The 23766-nt window shown below is 46.3% G+C and overlaps 1 protein-coding gene across 1 annotated transcript in view; it reads left to right on the top strand.

The window, feature by feature from the left end:
• Positions 1-23766, top strand: part of LOC119374528 (protein Smaug homolog 1) — a gene marked incomplete in the record, with an annotated part of 61123 nt that overhangs the window by 24558 nt on the left and 12799 nt on the right. The window contains 5 exon segments of the mRNA XM_037644665.2: positions 7685-7995; positions 9370-9509; positions 12214-12376; positions 17590-17699; positions 22900-22986. Coding sequence (XP_037500593.1) covers positions 7685-7995; positions 9370-9509; positions 12214-12376; positions 17590-17699; positions 22900-22986 — 811 coding nt within the window.

Here is a 23766-nt window from a genome sequence, read left to right as displayed (position 1 = left end):
TAGTTATAGTACATTTTCCTGTATCGCCTAGTAATTAGGCAGATAAGGCCTGTGAGCAGCACACCCATTGAGCTTGACATGATATATGTGCAATTTAGGAGTTTCTTCAATGCGTGTGCCTTCTGACATAACACGAAACACAGAACAGATGAACGGAAGAGAAAGAAACAGAAATAAAGAAATAGAGAAAGGGCCTTCCCAATTAGGATCATGCTAATTAAGGTCATGTTAATTAAGGACATACTAATTGGGGTGTTTATTTTAAAACAGGTTAATTAAGACCTTGCTGATTAGTACCTTCATAATTAATGTCATGTTAATTAACACTGTGTTAATTAGATAATGTTTATTAAGGCCTTGCTAATCAAGACTTTGCTATTAATCTAAGTCAGCCGCAAGCTCTGCTGTTAGTTCAGCCTTGCACCACTAGTGCAAGCTGCCCACATTTTTTTATAATTCTCGTTTGTAATGTTTCTACCCTTTGTCATTGGCCTGTACTAATGTTCATTTTCACACAAAAAACCACACTTCAACTTTAAGCCACAACTTGATTTGATCAAGTCTGGCTAATTTTATGCCCGACGCAAATATGGTTCAAGACGCTTATTGCATTTTCTAGGTAGCATTCAGATGAGATCTTACGTCTGTAGTGTGCACATATCTCACAGGAGTACGGCCACTAGCATGGGTTCGGACTTAGCGAGCCACTGGGCCACGTTTGCAGTCGCCTCGCGTGAACTAGCGCGCCGTTGCACGCGTGCGTTAGGGCGCAACAAAGGCGCCGTGCGCAGCGCAGCAAGTACACAGTACTGCTCTTGAGATCCGCAACACTTTATTGCCTGCGGCAACACCACAAACGCACTACAACGCCTGCTCCCAAAGGCGGCGGGAGAAGCAAAACAGGCTTAACCATGCCACGCGCGAAAATACAACACAAAGGGTGCCACTAGCTCGTCTCCGCGGGCGAAAGGGCTCACTGCGACACGCCACTGAGGGAAACGGTTCCTCGTGACTACGCTGTGTACTCTCACGATCAGTAACCACAGGGCCCGATCGCTTGAGCGAGGGCAGGCTCTGCTCGCGTTGGCTTCGATAGGTACGGCTTTGGCGTAGTATGACCACGCGCGAACAGTGCACCGCTCTTCGGCCTAGCGTTCGAAAAGGGCAACGAAAGGTAAGCGTCCGCCGCGGGTGCAAGGCACCGTTGGCGAACTCCGTCCGAGTGAGCCCCAACCCAAGAACAAAGTAGCTGACAGACGGGAAAGAAAAGACGTGCTTACCCCTCGCTGTCCAGAGAGATTCTCACTCCCTCGCCGCACAGAACGTCTTGCGAGACGCCACCGTCGAGAACTGGCACCGGGGTTGAGGGAGGTTAACGTTGCCCCTGCTCGCCCAGCGCCGTAGGACCGTGGAGGAGGGGAGTGTCATGATATGACATGCGGAAGGCAGAAATAGGCTAAAAACCCGCGCAATGGCGATGGGCAAGCCTCAGTCCCTACAATCCATCTTCAGGCACTCGTGTCAATTTATGGTGTCAAGTTGAGATGCATTTCTGAATAACAGGTAAAACTCGATATAATGAAGTATTTCATTGTTCACAACTTCAAGCCTGTAGAATGCCAAGTATTTTGAATCTCAATATAACGAATCGTGTTATCCATGATTTCACTATAACAATGTTTCAGTACTGCCCCAGAGGAAGATTGAGGCGATAAATTTAAACTTCCGCTTCTAGTCGTCATATGGCTGAGTTGCACGCAGTTTTTGCGAACGCTTATCCAACATTGTCACGCTGCATTGGAACTAAATTTCTTTCGGTTTCTCAAGTGATGTTCTGCTGCTGTGAAGGTGACTTCTTTGCCGGCGCAGCATCAATCCGCGGTCACCGGATCTCAGGTTCAAGAAAATATTTTTTTTCGCATAATTGAAATAAATTTTTTTACAGCTGTATTAACCATTCTTCTGGCGCTTCCCATGTAGAAAAAGAAGCCATTGGCAACTACACTTAGCTTAAAAGGGTGAACTTACTTATTTATTTATTTATTTATTTATTTATTTTCATACTCTCAGGGCCCGGTCGCATTACAGAGAGGAGTGGTTTAACAATATACAGTCGACGACCGATAATTCGGACTCCACGGGGAACGTAAATAAGTCCGAATTATCGAATGTCCGAAAAAACGAATGCATCAGAAAAAAAAAACACTTTTATTGACACTTCAGGGTCCCGGCGGCCGAAAAAAGTTGTCAATGCGTTGCTGCCCGCACTTCCCGCTTACGTTCAACCAAGTCCGCCTGTATCTCCGCCAGTGTAATGTGATCACTGTACGATGACGAGCTGGTTTCGTTCGTGAAGGCAACGCGTCTGTGCGGCGCACTTAGCGGTCGCACAAAGAGGCAGCATGAATGGCGGCGCGTTTGGGTTCTCGCCTATTAAATGCATGCACTAGCATGCAACTGCACCAGGCCACATGCACTATCGAGCAGTTGACTGAAGATGCTTATCGTAAGGCTTGTCAGCAATTGAGCCGTACTGGCGCGTTTGCCACCTGCCGCCATCACGCCTCCGTGCATTTCCACTGCTTATCCGTAAAGACATAGCCGCACGGCGCCGTGATAGCGGCCCCTTTGAATTTCCAGTCCGCTTCACCCCATAACACGTCGGCGTCGCGACAAAGTTGACTTTCGGACTCTGCTACTGTCGCAAGCAGGTCGACTCGCGAAAGCGCTGGTTCGAACCTACGAGATGATAGACGTGGCAGAGGTGGGGGCTTCAATTATTGCCTTTTGGACCTGCAATTTGGGCAGAAAGTCCGAAAAATCGGACGCCGAAGAGTTTTAGCGTCCGAAATTTCCGACGTTCTTGACCATTGACGTCTATGGGGCTGGTGACAGTGCCGCGAAAGCGTCCGAATTTTCGAGCATGTGCGGAAAATTGGGCGTCTGAAAAATCTGCAGTTGACTGTATCTGCCGCGTTTCGTTGTCGTCGGCGCGGCCTTCGGCGCTGGCTGTGAGGGCACCGTTGGCATCATTTAACTCAGATCTTTTGAGACAGCAGAGCGTAAAATAAAGCAAGTCTCAAGATAAAAATGAACGCGTGTAAAACGCTTTACCGCAGACGCATTCAACAGAATGGCGGCGATAGCGCTGCGCGGAGATACAGGAACCGGAATGTAGGATGTTCGAGATGTCGATACGATTTCCCACAGTTGACAAGTGCCTCACAGATTGGCATTTCCAATCACAAATCTCTGAGGCATAAACTAGCAATCAAAATAAAGCCTCATAGATCACCAGTTACCTTCGTTTTGATCTCTGAGGCCATACTTTGTATGGTACGGGTGCAGGAGGAGATGATGGCTGGCGGTTCGGCGTGCGCGACAGTCGCGGACACGGTCCGGATTATCGAATGTAGATCTCGCAGCTGTTCGAAATATCGGTCGTCTTTAAACATTACTTCTATGGGATCATCGACGGTGCCGCATGACTGTCTGAATTACCGAGCATGTCGGAATTATCGGTGTCCAATTTATCGGTCGGCGACTGTATCATTAACTGCAACTACAGTAAAAGCTCGTTAATTCGAATTCCACGGGAACGCTGAGCAATTTCGAATTAAACAAAATTCGAAATAATGAAAGTGAGCAAAAATGGGTGGATTTCGGGGGTGCGGGCACGAAAAATATTTATTGGCCAAAAAAGTCGGTGATGACCATCTGCTTCTTTTCTCTGAATGCCACAGCTGCGGCTCTCTGTTCCAGCGCGCGGACGCGGCGCAGGGAATCCTCTTCACCCTCTTCAAAGCTGAAGAAGAGACGGGCCACATTAAGTGCCTCCATCACCGCAGAAGCTGACGGGCGCACAGGCGCTTCGTCATCTTCGTCTTCCTCACCTTCTGGCTCTTCAGCAACAGGCTGCGCACCGGCTACTTGAGCGATAATGTCCTCATCAGTCAGGGCACCACACACCGATGCACCGGTGTCAACTTCAACATAATCGGCAAAACGTATGCCCCGAAGAGTGTCGCGCAATGCCACTGGCATGAGCTCCTCAGCCCCGTCCACGTCGACGTCACAATTATCCTGCGCACTTCCAGCTGCAAGTCCACTGTGGCGGAAACAGTTTGCGATTGTGGTCGCGGTCACCTGTTCCCATGCGCGCACCAACATGTGCATGGCAGTGAGCAGCGTAATGCCGAAGTCCTTCCTGTCGCCCGCGCACAAAATCATTCTCTCCAGCATGTGACACCTATAAAAGCACTTGATGTTCCTTATCACACCCTGGTCCATTGGCTGTAGGGCCGCAGTCGTATTTGCTGGAAGGAACACTAACTTTGTTGCTCTCAGCTCAACGTCGACTTTGTGCGCCGAACAGTTGTCGACGACAAGAAGAACGCGTCTGCCGCCCAGTTCCATTCGCCTGTCGAATTTCAGTAGCCACTTCCTGAATAGGTCACCTGTCATCCAGGCTTTCTTGTTTGCGGCGTACTCTGTCGGCAGTGACCGAATGTTTTTGAAGCACCGTGGCTTGAGTACTTTGCCAATCACAAAAAGGGGGACCTTTTCCGTACCGGTCATATTTGCGGCGACCAGAACAGTGACACGCTCTTTGCTGCGCTTGCCGCCGGCACAGCTGTCTCCCTTGTAGGTGATCGTCTTGTCTGGCTGCAACTTGAAAAATAACGCTGTCTCGTCAGCGTTAAACACATCCTGTGGTGAGTAGCTCTCCAAGTACTGCTGCAGGGTGTCGCTTCTCCAAGTAGCGCATGTTTCGGCGTCCACTTCCTTTGCCTTGCCGGATAACGTGCGGAATACGAGATTGTGCCGCTCCCTGAAACGATGAAACCATCCCTCGGAGGCGACAAAGTCTTCAGTGTCCAAGCGCAGGGCGAAATCGGCTGCCTTGGCCATGATGATAGGGCCGCTCAATGCGATACTCTGGGCTCTCATTTCTTTAACCCAGATAATCAAAGCTGACTCCAGTTCCGGGAACTTCGCTGTCCTTAGCCTTGTTCGACTGGCGCCAAAATCCTCGGATTCATAGGCGTTTTCAATGGCCGTCCTGTTGCGTATGTAGGTTGACAACGTGCTCGGAGGTATGCTGTGCTTCCTTGCAATTTCGTATTTGCTCGAGTTCTCTTGGTCAACCTCTCGCAAAATCTCCACCTTCTCCTTGACAGTCTTCGCGCAGTAGTTTCCCCGCGGCATCTTGCAACTTCGATGCGGAATAAGACGGCTTGACGGCGTGAACGAACAACGTGCTCGAGGAACAAAGTGACGCTGCCGGGTGCGGCCTAGGATTGCTAGGACTACTCCGCCGACTCCTCAGCGTCCCGCGGGTCCCGCGTATACAAGTGGCGCCAGGCGCTGAGATAGCGGGAGGGCTACGGAAAAAAAAAATTGCTCCCTGGATTTCGGAGGCCATACTTTGCTCGCCCTTTGCTCGGAGGCCACTTGAAGCTCGAAAAAACCGGTCGTGCCACCTATCGTTCGGCCGTAAAAGCTTCCACTAGTGTTTGACGATGATGACGCTCGGTGGCGCGCGCTTCGAATTATCCGTAGAGGCGGCAATTTCTGTTCGAATTAACGAATCGTTTTACACATGGTCTCCTATGCACTGCGGACCGGACTGCGGCGACCATTTCGAATTATCCAAAATTTCGAATTAATGAGGTGTGAATTAACGAGCTTTCACTGTATGAAGGTGGCAGGTTCTTTCATTGCAGGAAGGTGATTCCAGTTTCAATTTAACATTGTTTCGATATAACAAAGCGAATTGCCAATTTTTGCCGACATCATTATATTGAGGTTTAACTGTATTCTTTCGGTTAGTCACAAATGTCCTGTGACCAATACTATAGTCAGTTGCAATGTAAATAATTATAAGCTCCGCACCCCCACTACTGCTGCACTCCTGTCATTCATCTGTGCAAGAGAGTGGTTTCCGTTCTAACCATAAGTGCTTTTTTGCTGGTAATGTGACTACTATGCAGTATATTTGTCAATGTAAACTATCTAAATTAAAAGTTCATCGTCCCTTGTTAAACTGTTATGTTTGGACGAGCAGGGAAGTCAGAATCTTTGCTGAAATTTGCGAGGAAGCTCAAATTTTTTACCGAAAACTAGCGTCCTGAACATGTGCTTCTATGGGAAAGTCACCTACCTGATATGCTTGAGAGGTGCTTGATGTCATGTAAATAAGCAATTCCAATCGGATGGGGCATTTATGCAAATTCTGTCTGGGAGGGACATCGATGGCTGTGGGCGGAGCATACATTTATTCTGAGGCTGTAACTGACTATAGTGTGATCGTTACTATATAGTCGGTTACAACCTAAGAAAAAATGTCAGCTCCGTCCACAGACATCGACGTCTCTCCCGCAGAGGATTTCAATAAATGCTCCATCCAATAGCGCTTATACTCATTTTCGTGATGTCAAGCACTTCTCGGGTGTTTCAGATAGTTGACTTTTCCGTACAGACAGGTTTGTGTCGCTGGTTTTAGGTCGGAAACTTGAACATCCTTGTAAATTTCATTGAGGATATTGACATCGCTGCTCAGCTAAACGTAACATTTTAGGTTGTAACGATGAACTTTTAACTCTTAATATGTCTAGTATTTACATTAGTCAAGAAAAAGTACTTATGGTGGGGCAGAAACCTGCGAGCACAACTGTCTTTCACAGATGAAAGGCAGGTGTGCTGCGGTTCTGGGGACGGAGCTCACACTTCTTTCTTAGGTTGTAACCGAGTATAGTCACTAATGTTTTGTGACCATAGGTCGGCAAACTCACCCATGAGTCGACTCACTCAGACTCAGATCGGGCCATGAGTCTGAGTCTGAATGAGTCCTGGTGAGTAATATTTTGGCAAGTTTGAGTTCAAGTGAGCCCGGTTGAGGAAACTTAGTGAGTCTGAGACCTAGTGAGGCCTAAGCACAAAATATATTTCTTGAGTGAGTCTGAGTGAGCTCCAGCTTTTATTACCTACCTATGGTTCTACGTACCCACCTTCAGTATTACTATCGGCTTTAGATCGGCTTACGTTTATACTCAAGTCTGTTCACATATATCTCAGTGAACTAGCGTTCATGTGCCACCTCAATATTTATTGATCAGAGATTAAGGGTGGGGGGTGCCATGCCCCTCCCCCCTCCCAAACTCTTTCATTGGAAGTTCTTGATGAAAGTATTTCGTGTGAGTCTCATATTTCATAAAAACGTCCTTACTGGATTGAAACCACTGATAACTCGTATTTGAAGGTACAAGATCAAAAGGTGTGCTGTAAAGCACTGATTATGTGAGGTATCAGCATTAAAGAGCATTGACACCACGATCGAAAAAGCTAATTTTATGCAAACGGACTGACTCATGAGTCAACTCACTCAGGCTCACTCAAACTCGAGTCAAGCTGTCAGTCTAAGTCTGAGTGAGTCTGGCTGAGTAATATGTTAGTGAGTCTGAGTCTAAGTGAGTCCAGTTGAGAAAAATTTTGGTGAGTCTAAGTCTCGAGTGGGCCCTCAAAGCAAAATATATTTCTTGAGTGAGTCTGAGTGGGCTCCAATTCTTTTGCCAACCTATGCCCGCGACCGAATACTGGTTGCTCGATAGGAGGGCCGATAAAGAGCGGAAGGAACTGGTCCAAAGGAGGCCTCGCTGAGTGTGGTGTCTGGCTTCTTTGGCAGGTACCAAGAACACGGAGGCGGTGGTGCCGAGCCCCTGAACGGCACAGCCGGTCTGGACGACGGCGGAGGCAGCCTGGCCGCTGGGCGGCCCCCGACGAGCAGCCTCGATTCGTGGGCGGCCGTCGACGGCCTAGGCTCCCTTAACGGTCACCACCACCATCACCATCAGCAGCAGCACCACTATGGGGGCAGCGACCTGAATGGATTCGGACTGGCACCGCTGGGCACTGCGGGTGGCTCCTTGCCTCCCGGTCTCGACTCCAGCCACATGGCACTGCACCCGAGCAACCTGTCCACTTATGCGCCTGCTGGTCAGTTGGACGGATCCGTGCCTGCTCATTCAAAAGTTCTGGACTGTATTCGATAAACTTGGGCTGATTCAACTCAGTTTATGCTCGGTTACAACCCAAGAAAAAAAGTATCAGCTCCGCCCACTGAAGCGCAGGGCACTTACCCTTCACCTGTAAAAGACAGTCGTGCTAGTCAGTTTCCGCTTGAACCCTAAGTACTTCTTCTCTGCTAACGTAAATACTATGCAAAATAAACAAGTTAAAGGTTCCTCATTAATGCCTAAAACATTGTTTGGCTGAGCAGCGATGTCAGAATCCCCAATGAAATTTACCAGGACGTGCAAGTTTCCAACCTAAAACCAGCGACACAAATGTATGCCTGCATGGGAAAGTCAACTATCCAAAACAATTGAGAAGTGCTTGAGGTATCGAAAACGAGTAAGTGCTATTGAACGAAGCATTTATGCAAATTCTCTGTGGGAGGGACAGCGATGGCTGTGGGCAAAGCTGATATTTCTTCTTAGCTTGTAAACTAGAATAGTTAGATTTACCATTCGTTTGAACCGAAGGTCCTGTCTGGTGCCAGTGCATCACTATGAAACTAAACTTGCTTTATTCACTCGTGAAATCGATGGTCGCCGATGTTATCAGAACTTGACTGGTCGCCTTAAGTGCACCAAAACCCAATGGTTTCTGTGGAAGCAGTTCTAGAAGCAGCAGTGTCTGGCTTGATGGTGCTTAGGGTACAGCGAATATGTTTAACGCACATCATCTCCATTCGAAAGTGCCAATTTTGTACCTGCCCTAGGAAGATTTTAACGCTCTTATCCTAAATTCCTCTTTACCTGTATCTATCTGTCTGTTTTTCTCTTGTGTCTGTCTGGTGTCTCTAGTCCACCTGCCTGTCTGCTAAATCTGTCTATATGTCTGCCTCTCTCTACTCTACCTGTCTGCTTGTCTCTACACCAGCTGTCTCCAGTTTTCTGCCTGCCTCTTCTGTCTGCTTGTCTCTACTCTGCCTGTCTGTATCTACTCCGGTCGTCTGCCTGTCTCTACTCTGCCGGTCTACTCTAGCTTTCTTTACCAGCTTCTACCCGTCTACCCGTTTCTACTCTGTCTGTTTGTCTGTCTGTACTCTGCCTATCTCTACCTGTCTGCCTGTCTGCTCTACCTGTGCCTACCTGTGTACCTGTATGTACTCTGCCTGTCTCTACTCTACCTGTCTGCCTGTCTCTACTCGATCTGTTCCCATCTGTCTGTCTGTTTCTACATGCGTCTACTCTACCTGTCTCTTCACTGCCGATCTACCTGTCGGTCGCTATGGGGATGTTCATAAAGAAAGTTCAGGACGCTGTCCTGTCTCTTAGATTGAAGCAGTGTCTTGTTGCACTGCAGGCCAGTCGCTCTCCCAGCCAATGCTCAAGCGAAGCAGCAGCCTGACACCACCATGCTCCACCACGTCCCTGCACCAGCAGCTGTCGCAGGCACAGCAGGGCTTCGGGCCAGGGCGACTGCTTGGATCTCACCCCACCTCGGTGAGTCATTCGGACCACCAGGAAATCGCACATTACTACTCACTTGCTGTACAGTGAAGCTGTTTTAGTCTACCCTGTCCGTTATCGTCATAGTATTAGTAGTAGTAAGTAGAGCTGTGCGAATAGCAAAATTTTGGGTGCGAAGCGAATTCGAATAATAAAAGTTCAGTGCGAATCAAATCGAATAATTTTCTAATATTTTCGAATATTTCTCAAACATTTTTAGAATACTTCGAAGTGAAATTGCAGAAAAAAGTTGCAGAGAATCCCTAAGTATGATCTTGTGAGATCGCAACATGAAAGTGTTTCTTTTCGCTAGGTTGATGAAGTGCTGGTGGGGTCATATTTCATAGTTGTCTTTCTTATCAAGAGTGAGGCAATGTAGAGGCCGAATTGTATTTATGTACATGATTTGGTGCAACAAAAGTGTTGCCAACAACACTTTACACGTGATAGGCAGGGATGCCATTTCCTCATCCTCTCCTCCTCTTTCAACTTCTGTGGAAGCCCAACTGATGTGGTGGACAAGGGTGTGCTCCCTTCAAGTCCGGAGTTCCAAATCTGCCTCGTAGACGTAGATATATAAGAACATCTGAAATTTCGGATGCTAAAAAGCTTCGGCGTCCGATTTTTCGGACTTCCTGCCCAAATTTCAGGTCCAAAACAGTATTAATTGAGCCCCCAACTCTGCCACATCTTTCATCTCCATATTGGAACCAGCGTTTTCTTGAGTTAATACATTTGCGACCGTAGCGGAGCTTGAAAGGCAGCTTTGCCGCAATACGGGGGTGTGATGAGGTGAAGCATATTGAAAAATCTAGGGACCACTTCCAAACGGACGTTGACTGTCTCTTGCCCAAGTTCGACCGTAACGGAGCTTGAAAGGCAGCTTTGCCGCAATACGGGGGTGTGATGAGGTCAAGCATATTGAAAATCTAGGGACCACTTCCAATCGGACGTTGTGTTTGGCCAAGTTCGACCGTAACGGAGCGTGAAAGGCAGCTTTGCCGTAATACAGGGGTGTGATGAGGTGAAGCATATTGAAAATCTGAAGGGGTCACTTTCAATCGGACGTTGACTGTATTTGTTTTTGGGAAGTTCGAATAATTCTAATGGTAAAATTTCAGTGTGAATCGAATCGAATAGCAAACACTATTCAAAAAATATTCGAAATTTCGAATATTCGCACACCCCTAGTAGTAAGAGAAAAGATGGGTTAGTTGGTTGGTATTGCAGGCTTTGGAAGTAAGTGATAGTGTCAAAATAGAACTTTAAAAAAAAAAAAAGCCACGAAACATACAGGACATGATGCTGCATGTCATGTTTGCTAATGCAATGAATGGGGCTACTTGGGGGGACATTTATGATTATGTCACTCATAGTACAGTAGACTCTCGGTAAACAGAAATCGGTTAAACGGCACTGTGGCTTAATTAAACGGAACTGCCTCTGATATGATTGGTTTCGTATCCGAATTCTGCACCCCTCTTCTCTTGGTAAACGAAACCCCTGTTAAATGAAACATATTTTCCTGGTCCCTTCAGGTTCCGTTTAATGAGATTCTACTGTATTGCAATGAGGGAACAAAGGGGAAACTACAGAAAACAATGAAGTGTAGACGTATGTGGCTTGAACTATGGATGTTTTTAGTACTGTTAGTGAACCCGCTTGTATATGTGATGATGCTAGGACGTTGAAATATGAGAAATGACAGTCACGCTGTGATGACACTGTGGGCCATCACAGCGGCATTCACTTTCTTACGTGTTTCTTTTCTTGCTGATCGCTCGGTATTCCCATATTTCTCGTTCTGTTTTTGTTTTAACATGAAAATGTTTTATGCCTGGGTCCACCAAAACTTCAGTTACATATTTCCGTCACGGATATGACGTCGATAAAATAGACGCTAACAGATGAGAAAGAAAAAACTGATAAAACTGCTGCAATAAACGCTGCAGAAAGGCCGCGATGTCGACGGGCGAATGCCCTTCCTTGGTGGAGCGAGAAAGAGGCCAGCGGGACGTGGAATGCCTGCGTGCATTTGCGGCTCAAGCTACGAACCTCTGCCTCCCGTGTTTCTGAAGCGCTGTGTGGTAGTGTATGCATAAGCACAGGTGTAGATTACCCTATTACTCAGGAACACATACCGTGCCGTTTTGAGTATCGGTGTTTATTATGTGCTTGTTGATGTCGTCTTTGCATGGGATTCGCGATACGCTGTGTCCAGGTATATGTTAACAACTTCGGCTACCACAATGGCTAAATCGTGATCGTGGGCGTTAGTCGTTGCGATGGGGATGTGCCACTAGGGGTCAAAGTGGGTGCATCCACGTCAAATGGGGCTATATCTGCCAAACACCAATTAGCATTGTATGAGCTCTCATATATCACTACACAATAAGTGCTAGTTCTGTGAGGACATGTTTCACTTTCGTGTTATACCGATTCCTATGACGGAGGGATCAGCCATGTTTTTTTGCTGTGGCAATGGCTTTTCAGCTGTGTAGCTGGGAAGAACATACATGTGTGGAGAACGTTTGGGTGTGGAGCACATTTGCATGTTTTCAGTCAGACTGACATGAACATTGCACTCTTGTTTGTCTGACTGTCCCACTTTAACGTGCAGTTTTTTAGATGTTGTTGGGAATTGGCTGGCCAAGGTTGCACGAGTTGCTCTACGGACTTTTGCCTACGCTCTCCGCAGGTGGACTGGCGGTGTGGCCCTCCCCCCGGCCCGCCGCACGAAGCCGAGACCATAGGCCCGCCCCTGTCCCCACAGAGCAGCGGGGCGTCCTCCGGTTCGGAAGGTCACGGCACCGAGGACCAGGGCCAGCCGGGTTTCAACCTGGATGGCTCTGGCATGAAGGGCAAGTGCCTTTGCGGTACTTGAGTCCTTTACCAACTCTTCTTGTCTCGCCGGTGCACGTTACTGCCTCGCGGATGCTTTCTGTTCCTGTGGTGTGCTGTGTCACTTGTGTGCGTCGTTGACTTTGCATGCATTGCATGCCATGACCAGCTGCTCCTCACCTAATCCAAAGCCTCTGCGGCAAAGGTTAGCTGTGCAGTACCACCGGGAAGAAAAGTTGAAGTGTCAGTTGCTGTGTAGCGCCACTTCGCGGCATTTAATGCCGCAGATTAGCCTCTTGTAACCCGCTGTCACAATTTCGTGACGTACCGCATATGAACCCAAAAGGCTTCTTTTCCAGCATTGTGTTACTGTGTTTGATATCTTTTTTCTACCCACTAATTCTTCAAAGGAAATAGTGCCTAGAGCACCTACTATAAAGGAAACATAATGCAAACAGCATTCATCATGCGTTTCCTTTCTAGGAAAGGGAATATTGGCGTCTGCCCATTCCTAGCTCAAAGTTACGAGGAAATCTGTAAGGACTGCCAATGGGTGGATGGCAAACATTCCCTTTCATAACCCTTCCTCCACCTTGGAGAGTTCCATAGGACTAGTTTAACAGCTATGCTGGTTATGCATGATGATTACTTTCATGTTTGTATTTTGTTTTCATTCTATTGCATAATTCGTTATACAGTCGAACCCACTTATAACGATCCCACATATAACGATCTATTGGTTATAACGACCATATTTGGGTGCACTTACGATTTTCCTATGCTAACCATTGAAGCTGCGTCCACATATAGCGAACATTTTTCAAAGCCTCCTACTTTTACAACGAACACTTCAGACACGATCGCGGTAAAAAATATAGCGCACACGAAGCGAAAAAAAGTTAAAACATTCCTTCTAAAGCGTGACAGGGGCGCGCGCTCGCGCGTGCCTCGCGCCAGTTTACTTGCGACTAAGATATCCCAGATCGGCGAGCGCCGCACGCAGATTTCGGAAGCTGCGAGCGAGGTCACTCACTTTCCAGCCTTTTTCTTCAGTGGCAGAATGGCAGTGAGGAAGAAAAAATAGTAGGCAGCATGAAGCCTTGCGGTCAGATTTCGCACGGTAACCTTTCCCGACGCCGTTCTCTCCAAACAATGCCTTTGGAACGCAAGAAGGCATAAATGCAAAAAGTGATAACCGCGATAACTTTCCATCGCAAAAAGGTTCACTGCGTCCCGAAACTCGTCGCAAAAGGTCGTCTGTCTTTACGGTAACGGCAGAGACCGGTCGATCGGTGATTACGACTTCCGCGTGATTGCGGCGATGCCTTCGCGGATAAGCATAAGAAAAGAGCGAAGGCGAGGTGGCGGCCGTCGATGAACGTGCCATTATGACTTATAGCCGACAACCTTATCACAGTCATCTGTAGATATCTGCTCGGCTGCGCGTGTGGCGTACGCCGTACACTGCGGATTGACGGCGGTACGAGCGCGCCATGCTGCCGTTCGCAAGTTCGCCGCCGCCGCGTCGGGCGAGACCGCTTTAAAGTGCGCGTCGCTTTGGAGAAGCGAAAGTAGCTCGCTGTTGTTGAGCGGCGCGGGCACCGAGAAACGTCGATGCACTGACAGCGAGCGTATACTGCGTGTTTGACTAGGTGACAACTGAAGTGCGCCGCGCATTATCGTGCAGGGCCGCGAGAGCATCGCGGAAATGTCGAGTGCGCGTTGCTCGCAAAATGCTTGTTTTCGCCGCGTTGACCGAACAGGCTACTTGCCGCACCCGTGCACGGTCCGGAGTGAAGCAAGCACGAAGAACGTACAAACGCGCGCATACGGCATACAGCAAGCGGCCCGGCAGTGACTCCGCGAGCAGAGTAGGCGACATGCTGCACGCAACTAGCCAGGGATGATCGGCTCCACGTCGCGGTACCGCGCTTCGGTGAAATGATGTCAGCTGATTGCAAAGGCGGTTAATTCACTCGTGAGCACGCAGCGGGCGTCGCTTCACGACGCGAAAAGGCTTAGCTTGTCACCGAAGGGGTTGTTACACTTTAATAAAAGTGCAAAGAAAAAAAAAACGGCTTGGCCGCTAAGCGCATGTTTTTAAGGGCGAGTCCATATACAACGAACTACTGATATAACGACCACTTTTCGCGACACTTTCGAGTTCGTTATAAACGGGTTCAACTGTATACATATTCATATAGTATTGTGTTCTGTGTATGCAACAATTTTTATATTCTCGACTGGCACAGTCTTACCCAGATATATCGAATCTGAAGGGGATCACAAAATGTTCTATATATTTGTAATTTGATATATATAATATTTTATATATCCAAAATATTTTCAAGGGGATTTTACAACTGTTTGATATACACAATACAGTAGACTCAGCAAACAGGAATCTCTTTAAACGGAACTGCTGCTTAAACGTAATATCATTGGTTTCGTACTTGAATTCTGCACTGTTCATCTCTCAGTGAATGGAACTCCTGTCAAGCGGAACAGATTTTACTGTTGCCTTCAGGTTCCATTTAACAAATCTACTGTAATTCGTTATCTGTAGGTTTGATATATGCGGGTTCAACTGTATGTCAAACAGTTCGTTCTGTCAGTGTTCAATATAGGGGGTATAATGTGTTATGTGCATATCCATTATATCAGAATTTGTTGTGTATCATGTTCTTTAGACGATAATTCATCATATCCATGTTTCTCATATCAAATGATTCAGGATATCCTTGTCCACATATCATGTTTGTTAAACCTGATAACTTGTTATATAGAAGTTTAAGTTAAGCCTGTCGTTTTTATTGCTTCTGGTACTGTGGAATGCAGCAACATGAGAACACAAGTTGGAATGCCAAAAATAGAGTAGTTGTAATTTTATTTGAACGGAGGAACCACCTTCTGCTCTGACTGCAGTGACATATGACGGCGAGTTTTGCCATTGTAAGTGATGTTCGGACATGCCACCGTGACACCAGTGTCTGCGCATTTTGATTGGCTTGACAAGCCAAGTTTGATGTTACATCGGTGTGGTCCCAGTTAGGCCATACTATAGAAACATTTTTAACAGCAGAGCTGTTTTCTCGTGTGACCAGCAGAAAGCTGGTATGTGCCAAGCAGCTCCTAGCATAGCATAGCCATGCATATTATAGGACAGCTAGGGAATGGGAAAGGGAAGTGAGGGTGAGGAGGAAGGAAAGAAGGAGGGGAGAAGGTAAAGCGGGTATGCACCACAGAAACCGGGCATGTTCTAAGCAACTCCTAGCATAGCATAGCCATGGATAGTTTAGTATAGCAAGGGGGTGGAAAAGGAAAGTGAGGGTAAGGAGGAGTGATGCGAGTGGCAGGAGGAGGGGAGAGGGTAAAGCATGGCATAGCCTAATATAGTGTAGTTTAGCAAGGGGTGAGAAAGGGAAGTGAGGGTCAGAAGGACTGATGTTCAGGTAAGGAGGGAGGGAGAGGGGATGGGAAAGGAAAGGGGATAAGGAGGGAGAGGGGATGGGAAAGGGAAAGGGGAAGGAAAGGGGCGAGGTGATGTGGAGAGGGGAGGGGAGAGGGGGAGTGGAGAAGGTTTGCGCATGCGCAGTAAGGGTGGTCACGCCGCACACCACCACCACCACCGCCGGATTGAACTCCGCTATAAGATGCTTCACATCCAAAAGGAGCAGATCAAGAAGGAATAAAGAACTCAATCTGCGTTGGCCAAGCGGTGGCACTTGCTTGCCAGTTCTGCTGTTTACTCAGATTACACAGGCATGGAACTGGCTTTAATTTTTTTATACTTTACCAGATATGATAGGGTTTCTGTTTTTAAATATATTTGCAAAACAATACTAACTTGATATTCTGTGCACTGTGCAATGGTTGCTGGGAGGCGAGACTTCCAGTATATTGCTGTAAGAAGCATGCGTGGGTTGGAAGCAACCACTAACGCCGATGGCAGAGTGAAATGCGAAAGGGAACATTGCTTTTTTGTCGTCTGCTTCGGTTTTAAACTTTGAGCGCTAATAACTTCAGCTTTTGTGCCAATTTTTAGAATTTTCCTTGTGTTCACCTCAGTACTCAGTACTACACACACGCTAGTGCTGCAGAAGACAGTTAAAAAAAAGAAAAAGAAAGAAAGAGAAATCGCTGCTAGGCATCTCGAACCCTTTCCATGCCGAAGATGAGCTGAGCTTGTCCACACGGTTTGTACCACACTTACAGAAGATGAGCTGGGCTCTTTCATGCTGAAACTGGTATTTGGGGCGCTGCAGTTAAGCTATCCGGATTCATTTTGCTGAGTTCTCTCTTTGGCTTCAACAGATGGCGCGTTAAAAATCTAAAAATGCACTCAAAGCATGTATTTTGGTTGAAAAAGAACTTGACTCCGATAGCCAGAATTAGAAAATGGCGTCCTTCCCTGTGCGCAAGCGGCGCGCTTGTGCTGGCAACATCTGTGTTCGAAAAAAAGAAGAAAATTCTTGTTTGCCGAAGTTTTGTGGAATGAAGAAGAATTTCAGTTCTCAGAGCAGCATATTTTCTCGAAATCATCGGATTTGGATAGCAGTGGCAGCGTCTTGACGTATCAGCAGAGAACAGTGTAAACAAACTCCCAGCTGCGCATCCAATGTTTATTCTCGCGGGCTTGCTTGTCCCTGCGCTTCGTATTTTTTTAAATTTCGGAGACATTTTCTGCACCGAAGACTGGAAAGGTTAGGGCTCTTTCTATGGTGCAGTTCCCTCAAGGCAATCCTCTGCATATTGAAAAAAATTTTGCTTGTATCTTGCGCATAAAGCGGCTTTAAATAATTTTTTTAGTTGTTTCAAGACATGTAGAATCAAATAGGCTAATAAAACAAATGCCAGGCCCCTGCGTGGAACACGCAGCACAGTCACTGCGAAAGCTGGGAGAACAGCCTTTCTAGAGACAATTGTGTTGTAAACTCTTGCTGCAGCTACTATAAGTACACTTGCAAGGTACACACTACGTCATAAATCATCATAATATTTTGTGAATAACATTCATCACACTGCAGCAAGCACTTCGTTTCTATAAAACTGAATCGAATTCTCTGGAAGTGAGATGGCAAATGTAGTACATAGGAAGGGAAATGTGTGTGGGTGAAGTGCGTTTTTTTTATTAATGCATATCTACATGCCATTTTAGTTGGTCCTCAGAATGCCCATGCCAGTGTTGCAAGCGCTACAGTAGCTTCATATCTCTACTGCTGGATGCTTGCAGATGTGCCCAGCTGGCTGAAGAGCCTCCGACTGCACAAGTATGCCTACCTGTTTGCCAACATGAGCTACGAGGAGATGATGAACCTCACCGAGGAGAAACTGGAGGCCCAGGTGCAGGAGACGCTTTTTTTCACTTCCTCCTTATTTCTTTCTGTTTTAATTTCCTTTCAACATGCTTCTGTTTAGCGATTGAACAGCGTGGGCAGCCACCCTTCCTCAGTTCTGCCTGGCAGAAAGTTTTCAATCCTAACGTTAGAGGTCGCTATGCCTGGCAGCCTCTAACATTAGGATAGAAAACTGGCTGAGTGAGTTTAGAAGGACACTAAAGAAAAAAGCATTTTTTTTTTCGTATTAGTAAATTACACTTTGAAATCTGCGACGTCACGCGTGAAGATTTAGTTGTGATATTTAAAAATCAGACTTTGGCCTTGATTTTATCCCCTAGTATACTACAAAGCTATGATGGGGGAATTATTGACATTCAGGTTTTCAAAGTAAGATTTTTCAATCTAAACCGATTCACTCTTTTGCTTTAGTATCCCTTTAACTCTTTCGTTACCGCATGAAAATGGCCATTTTTTATAGGTCTGAGGAAGAAATTTATTGCTAGTATAAATAATGCTCTAGGTAACATTGCAGCACACCAAATTGTGCATAATGAATTGCTCTTTATAGATAATACAAGTTTCAAAACAAAAAAGATGTTACAAAACTTATAAAAAATCTGAAATCTACCACTTTTGCAGGAACTTGAGAAAAACAGTACAAACAAAACACAATATCTACAAAAATATTACGAACAAACAAAATTCAAAATATACATTTTGAAGGGAAATGATCTAGGAATATTCTAAAAGAAAAATAAACAATCTGCATAAAGCCATTTTTCACACAGATCAAAAATACTGCAGACCGAAAACTGCTTCACCGCTCGTGCCATGCGGTGAAGCACAGGTAGACGCCACAGGTTTCACAAAGAACGTTCGTTTTTTTTTTTTTTTTTTTTTTTTCAACTTTGCGTTCCTCATAGCACTTGCGGCAGTTTTTCCTTTTCGGCATCTTTTTGGGGTGGTGCTGCGCTTTTTTTGGCATACGTGGGCATCTTTTTCGGCATACGTCAGAAGGCCCAAGATATGCATCCAAGCATATTTGTTGGTATTTTCGCGGATGGTCCTGATGACCTCTGCTGTAAAAAACAGTAAAAAAAAATCGCGCGCCGTCGTGAAACGTTTTGCGCTGCTCCGGTGTGCCCGGCCGAGATGCGCGCCGGGCGGCCTTCTTGGTGAAATAAAGCTTTCTGGCTGCCGGCGGCAGCACATCCTGTCCAAGCGCTGTGCGTATCGTGCAGATAACCAGGACATCTCAAAGGTCGTGCACCGAGATCGGCAGATAAGCGCTTCCAACGGACGAGACCGCTCAAGGCCGAAAACGAAACTTATCGGTACACAGCTGAGGATGGCCCGGGCTGGCTCGAAGCATCGTCGCTGTCAGCGCTTGAAGATGAGCTGGTGTCGTCTTCGGACTCATAGCTCGACTCAGCTTCACTAAATTCGTGAGCGCGTTGAGCACGCTTTCCAGCGGAACGTATTTCCCGCGACACAGCCCCGCGGGTTGACAACGCCATGGGAGCGGCCGAGAGATTGCCGCGCGCGCCGACGCTAACGCCCGATGCGCCCCTCTCGCGTAGATAAAGAGAAACGAAACCAAAACTGCTGCAAACTGGCTAAAAAGGCCAGATCAACAAGTTAGAGACGCGACGGACCTTCAGAAACGAGCTGTATTTGAATAATATTGCGCAAACTCTGAAGCAAAGCTCGCTAGTGAGTAGCAGGTGTCGTTTTCATGTATTTATCACAGCCAAAATTTATTACCTCGCAAAACTGACGACACAATTTGATAATTGACTTCTTAGGAATCGTTTGATACCAAAATGTTGATAATAACGGAGCACAAACATGAGCTGCGCATTTTTTTCTCGAGTGTGGCAGCCACGCCCCCTTTTCCAGTAACACATGCGCATTCGTTCGCGAAAAACTTCGTCAAAAATCGCAACGTTGTCAGAGCGGGAAAATTTAAACGGATTGTAGAAGAGCAGTCCCAGAACTAAACGCGAGATGCTGCAGCATGCACGGGAAAAATTTTTAACGCGTCGAAATCGGCAGCTTTTTTCGTCGATCACCGGTGATCGATTTGAATAGGCCTGGTAACGAAAGAGTTAAAGGTATTCATCTTCGGGTATATGCAGTGCTTCAGTAAAAATGAAAGTGATACAGTGTGTGGCCTGTGCCCTGCTCTGCAGTTTTTCATTTCTTGTGAAGCACTGCCGCACCCAAAGGTGCAGACCCAGGGTTGCCAGGTACTCGGAGAGCTACCCGCCAAATTTCCGCCCGTTAATAGCCCAAAAGTAGCCCAACGTAATTAATATAAAATAGCCCAAAATAGCCAAAGAGAGGAAATATAAAATAAAGGTTTCTATTTATTATAATTTATACAGAGAGAGTTGATACATGTCTCCAATTGTGCTGCTGCTTGCAAGATCGCGTGTGTGGTGCAGGTAGTAGAAATAGGAAATGTCACTTTATTTGCTAGAATTTCTGTTTTCTTGTGGCTTTTTATTAATTTGTTTTCTTTGAAGTGACGACACAATGTGAGGATTGTAGTCAAAGGAATGTAGAACCCCATGGAGGAGACGAATGTTTTTAGTAATTTCTCGTTTGGTATTTCACGGCCGCTACGTTTTTTTATGTAGCGGCCGTGGTTTAAAGCGAATAACTAAAGCTAAACGATGCGGATCACATTCAGAGCATGTGTTGAAATCCATATCAAGCTAAGCTAAAGTAAAGCGGTAAATTATATCCTTTAAAATCAACGGCGATGCGTAAAATCTGGTGATAGTAGGCATAGCACAGAAAAACGTTACGAGGCTCCAAGTTACTTCGTGCGTGCTATCATGTACACTTTAAATTTAAATCCACAAATTTATTCGCCATGAGAAGGAACAACTCAGCAGCATCGTGAAACCCGGTAAAGGAAGCTTCGCCTTAAAAGGCAGGGAATAGATTCATTATTACTGACTACCGTAATTGTCTGGTGGAGGCTGCTGATACCTAAAGAATGCGAACGCACAGGTAAAGGATAGTAGAAAGAGTGAAGTAAAGATAACTGTGTACGTAAACACTTGATTCACAACGAACTTGGGGCACAACCACCACTAAAGAGGAGAAAGGGCACTGGAAAACAAGCGTTTGAAGCGAAGGCAGGTAATAGCCCAAAAGTAGCCAAATAGCCAACGACAAAAAATCCCGCCAAGTCCACAAAAAAGTAGCCCAATTTGGCTATTTATAGCCCAACCTGGCAACCCTGTGCAGACCTTGAATACGTTAAAGGGGCACGAATGTGATATTTCAGCTATTCATTTTCAGCATTGAATAATGTAAAGGCATAGAAAATGTGCCACCATGTCTTGTGGCAACTGGAATTATGCAGTGCAACTTTTGTGCTGCCAGCTTGCGGTTTCGTTCCCCAGCGAGGACATTCTCTGTCACATCACGACTGAGAAGGTGGTCACAGGAGAGCAGCACAATGTGGCGTTTTGACACTTGCTTCTGCATGCCGATCGTTGGCAACGCTACTGCATTGGTCATCACTTTGAGTAGCAACCTGCTGCGTATAACGAACGTAAAATTTCAAACGTTGGTGTCAGATGTCATTGTCACGACACCGGCGTCCCGCACGAAACAGCATTTACTATTGTAGTCTTTCCCAATTTATGGCATGCCAATGGTGTCGGCCAACGCTTGGAATGTTATTGGCTTCACATTTTTGAATAAAAATACTGTGATAAAACGCTTCATCACAGCCAACTTTGATGTTGCGACTGTTGTGACTCGGCATTTGACAGCTGCGTGAATCCTGCCTAGGAGGCAACTGAGTGAGCTGTAGCGTGTGACGAAATGTCGTGATTTCTGGTCTCGCGTGACCACCTTGTGTCTCTTGATGCTGAGGACAATGTTTTGGAAGTGAAACACAATGGTTGTAGAAAATCTATTTGCAAATTACTCAGGGTGAGGCATGCTGTTTTTTTTATGTGGTTTTGAAATTCTGGATCTTCCTATAACACATGCACAAAAAAAAAAGGAGGCGGCACTATTGTGTATGTAGTCTTTCAAGAACGACAAGTTATTGACTGTCCTATTCCCAAATCATTCTGCTTTCAAAGCTAACTCCCCAATATGTCTAGTTCCCGAATGAACAAGACGCTATGCTTCCCAAGAATTTTCGTGTAAAAGTAATTTTTCTGTATTACCTCTTGCATTGCCATTGCTGGCTTATGTTGGCTGGCACTAAGCCAGTGTTGCCAAACAGTTGGCTAATGATAATTAGACTTGACAAGTGTTGGCTGACTGTTGGCTAGTGATTGCTGACGGTGGCCAGTGGTAGCCAGTGTTGACTAAATTCTGGCTGCAGTTGGACAACTGCTTTTTTAAGTACAGTAATCCCTCATTATAGCAAAGTCAGTGGGATGGCGAAAAAAATTTGGTATTAGCGGTATTTCAATATAAGTGACCACTCGAGAAAAAGTTACAGCAGTTGAGCTTTAACTGCGCTACAACTGCAAGGAAGTCAAAACACAATGAATTCAGTGAAGCAAAACATTATTCAGGTGAAAAATCACGCTAGTCAGCCTGCTCTCTTTTGGCCACTTTTCGGCATCCAAGACACCACGGTTTCCTGGTGCCGCACAGCGCCAGGAAAATTGTATTTTCGTTTAGATTCTATCAGTGGAGACACCAGTGGTGCGATTATGACCGAGATTAACAGTTTGAGCACCATGAAATTTGACAGCTCCCATTCGCTCTGCAGTACATAAACAGCTGGGAGCACTGAGCACTCACTTAGTACCCGTTACTAGGTGGTCATTGGACGTGGTTTTGGTACTTTTGTGGCCTGTTCTGTGCCCGCATGAAACGTCGGTGGCATTAATTTGAGATTGCATGCGTAAAAGGGTTGCGTTTGCTCGATGACGCTTCCGCTCGCCACTCAAGCTCTTCGTGCACTTCAAGTAATGCTGCTTAATATGCATGCGTTTGGGTCGGTACCGGAAGAAATTTCGAATAAAGCAATATTTCGAGTAAAGCTATTTTGTTATAATGAGGAGTTACTGTAATTGAAGGTAGTAATTAAGGGTAGTGCTATGCCTTTCTCCCTTGTTCATCGTAAAATCGTCACTGAATTGTTGTTTGTTGTTTCTCTTGAGCTCATCACGCATTTCCTCTGTTTCATGCATTCCGGATGCTGTTTTCTTTCGAAGAGCGTGACTAAAGGAGCACGTCACAAGATTGTGCTTAGCATTCGCAAGCTGAAAGAGCGCCCGGCCACGTTGCGTCAGCTCGAGAAGGTGAGGTCTTGATCCGCAGCTTTGCAGAGGACCTTGTCATGAAGTAGTGTGGGGAACACAGCTGGTGCCAACTGATGAGATTTGATAGTCGGTGTTGTGGAATGCCGCAGTTTGCCGGTCTTGTTTTGTCTTTCGCCCGCTGCGCAGCATTTAAAGGGCCCCTGCAACACTTTTCCAAGTAACCATCGAATGGCTTCTCTAAAGAAGTTTATTGCTTCATGAGTCGAGCACCGCAAAAATGTTTAGAATCCATCAAATACGAGCGCAGTTGCAGAGATTTGTCACACGCTGTCATTGCTTTCTCTGTTCTCTCGTCCTGACAAACACACTGGAAGCTAAGCAGGGAGGGATGGCACAGGGAAAAGAAGTCACTTCACGCGCGCATAATGACCTTGAGCACTTTTTATTTTCTTTTTTTTTTCTGAACGCGCGGCCAACATTCAGGAAAATTGCGAGAGCGCGCGCAGGCACGTGGTGGCCTGCCGTGGCGGGCGCACTAACTACGCAGCCAACGATGGTTAATCAGCCAATAGCTGTAAATTTGGGTATATGGCGCTATTATTTGAGTGTATGGTATTATTTGTAGAGAGAAGATGGAGCAATTTTTAGCTGACTGAGAATTAATTGTAAATTCCAGGCCATGTACTGCGCTATAATGTTTGGCTCGCGTGTTGTCAGGAGCCTCAACTACCGATTGGACACATTTTCTAACCGTGTTGAAAAAGTGTTGCGAGGCCCCTTTAAAGGTCATAAGGTAGCAAACTGGGCGAGTAGGAATAT

This window comes from Rhipicephalus sanguineus, chromosome 11, assembly GCF_013339695.2.
Source record: "Rhipicephalus sanguineus isolate Rsan-2018 chromosome 11, BIME_Rsan_1.4, whole genome shotgun sequence".
Taxonomy (NCBI): Eukaryota; Metazoa; Arthropoda; class Arachnida; order Ixodida; family Ixodidae; genus Rhipicephalus; species Rhipicephalus sanguineus.
Note: the sequence above shows the minus strand (reverse complement) of the source record. Positions and strands in the feature narration are given on the sequence as shown.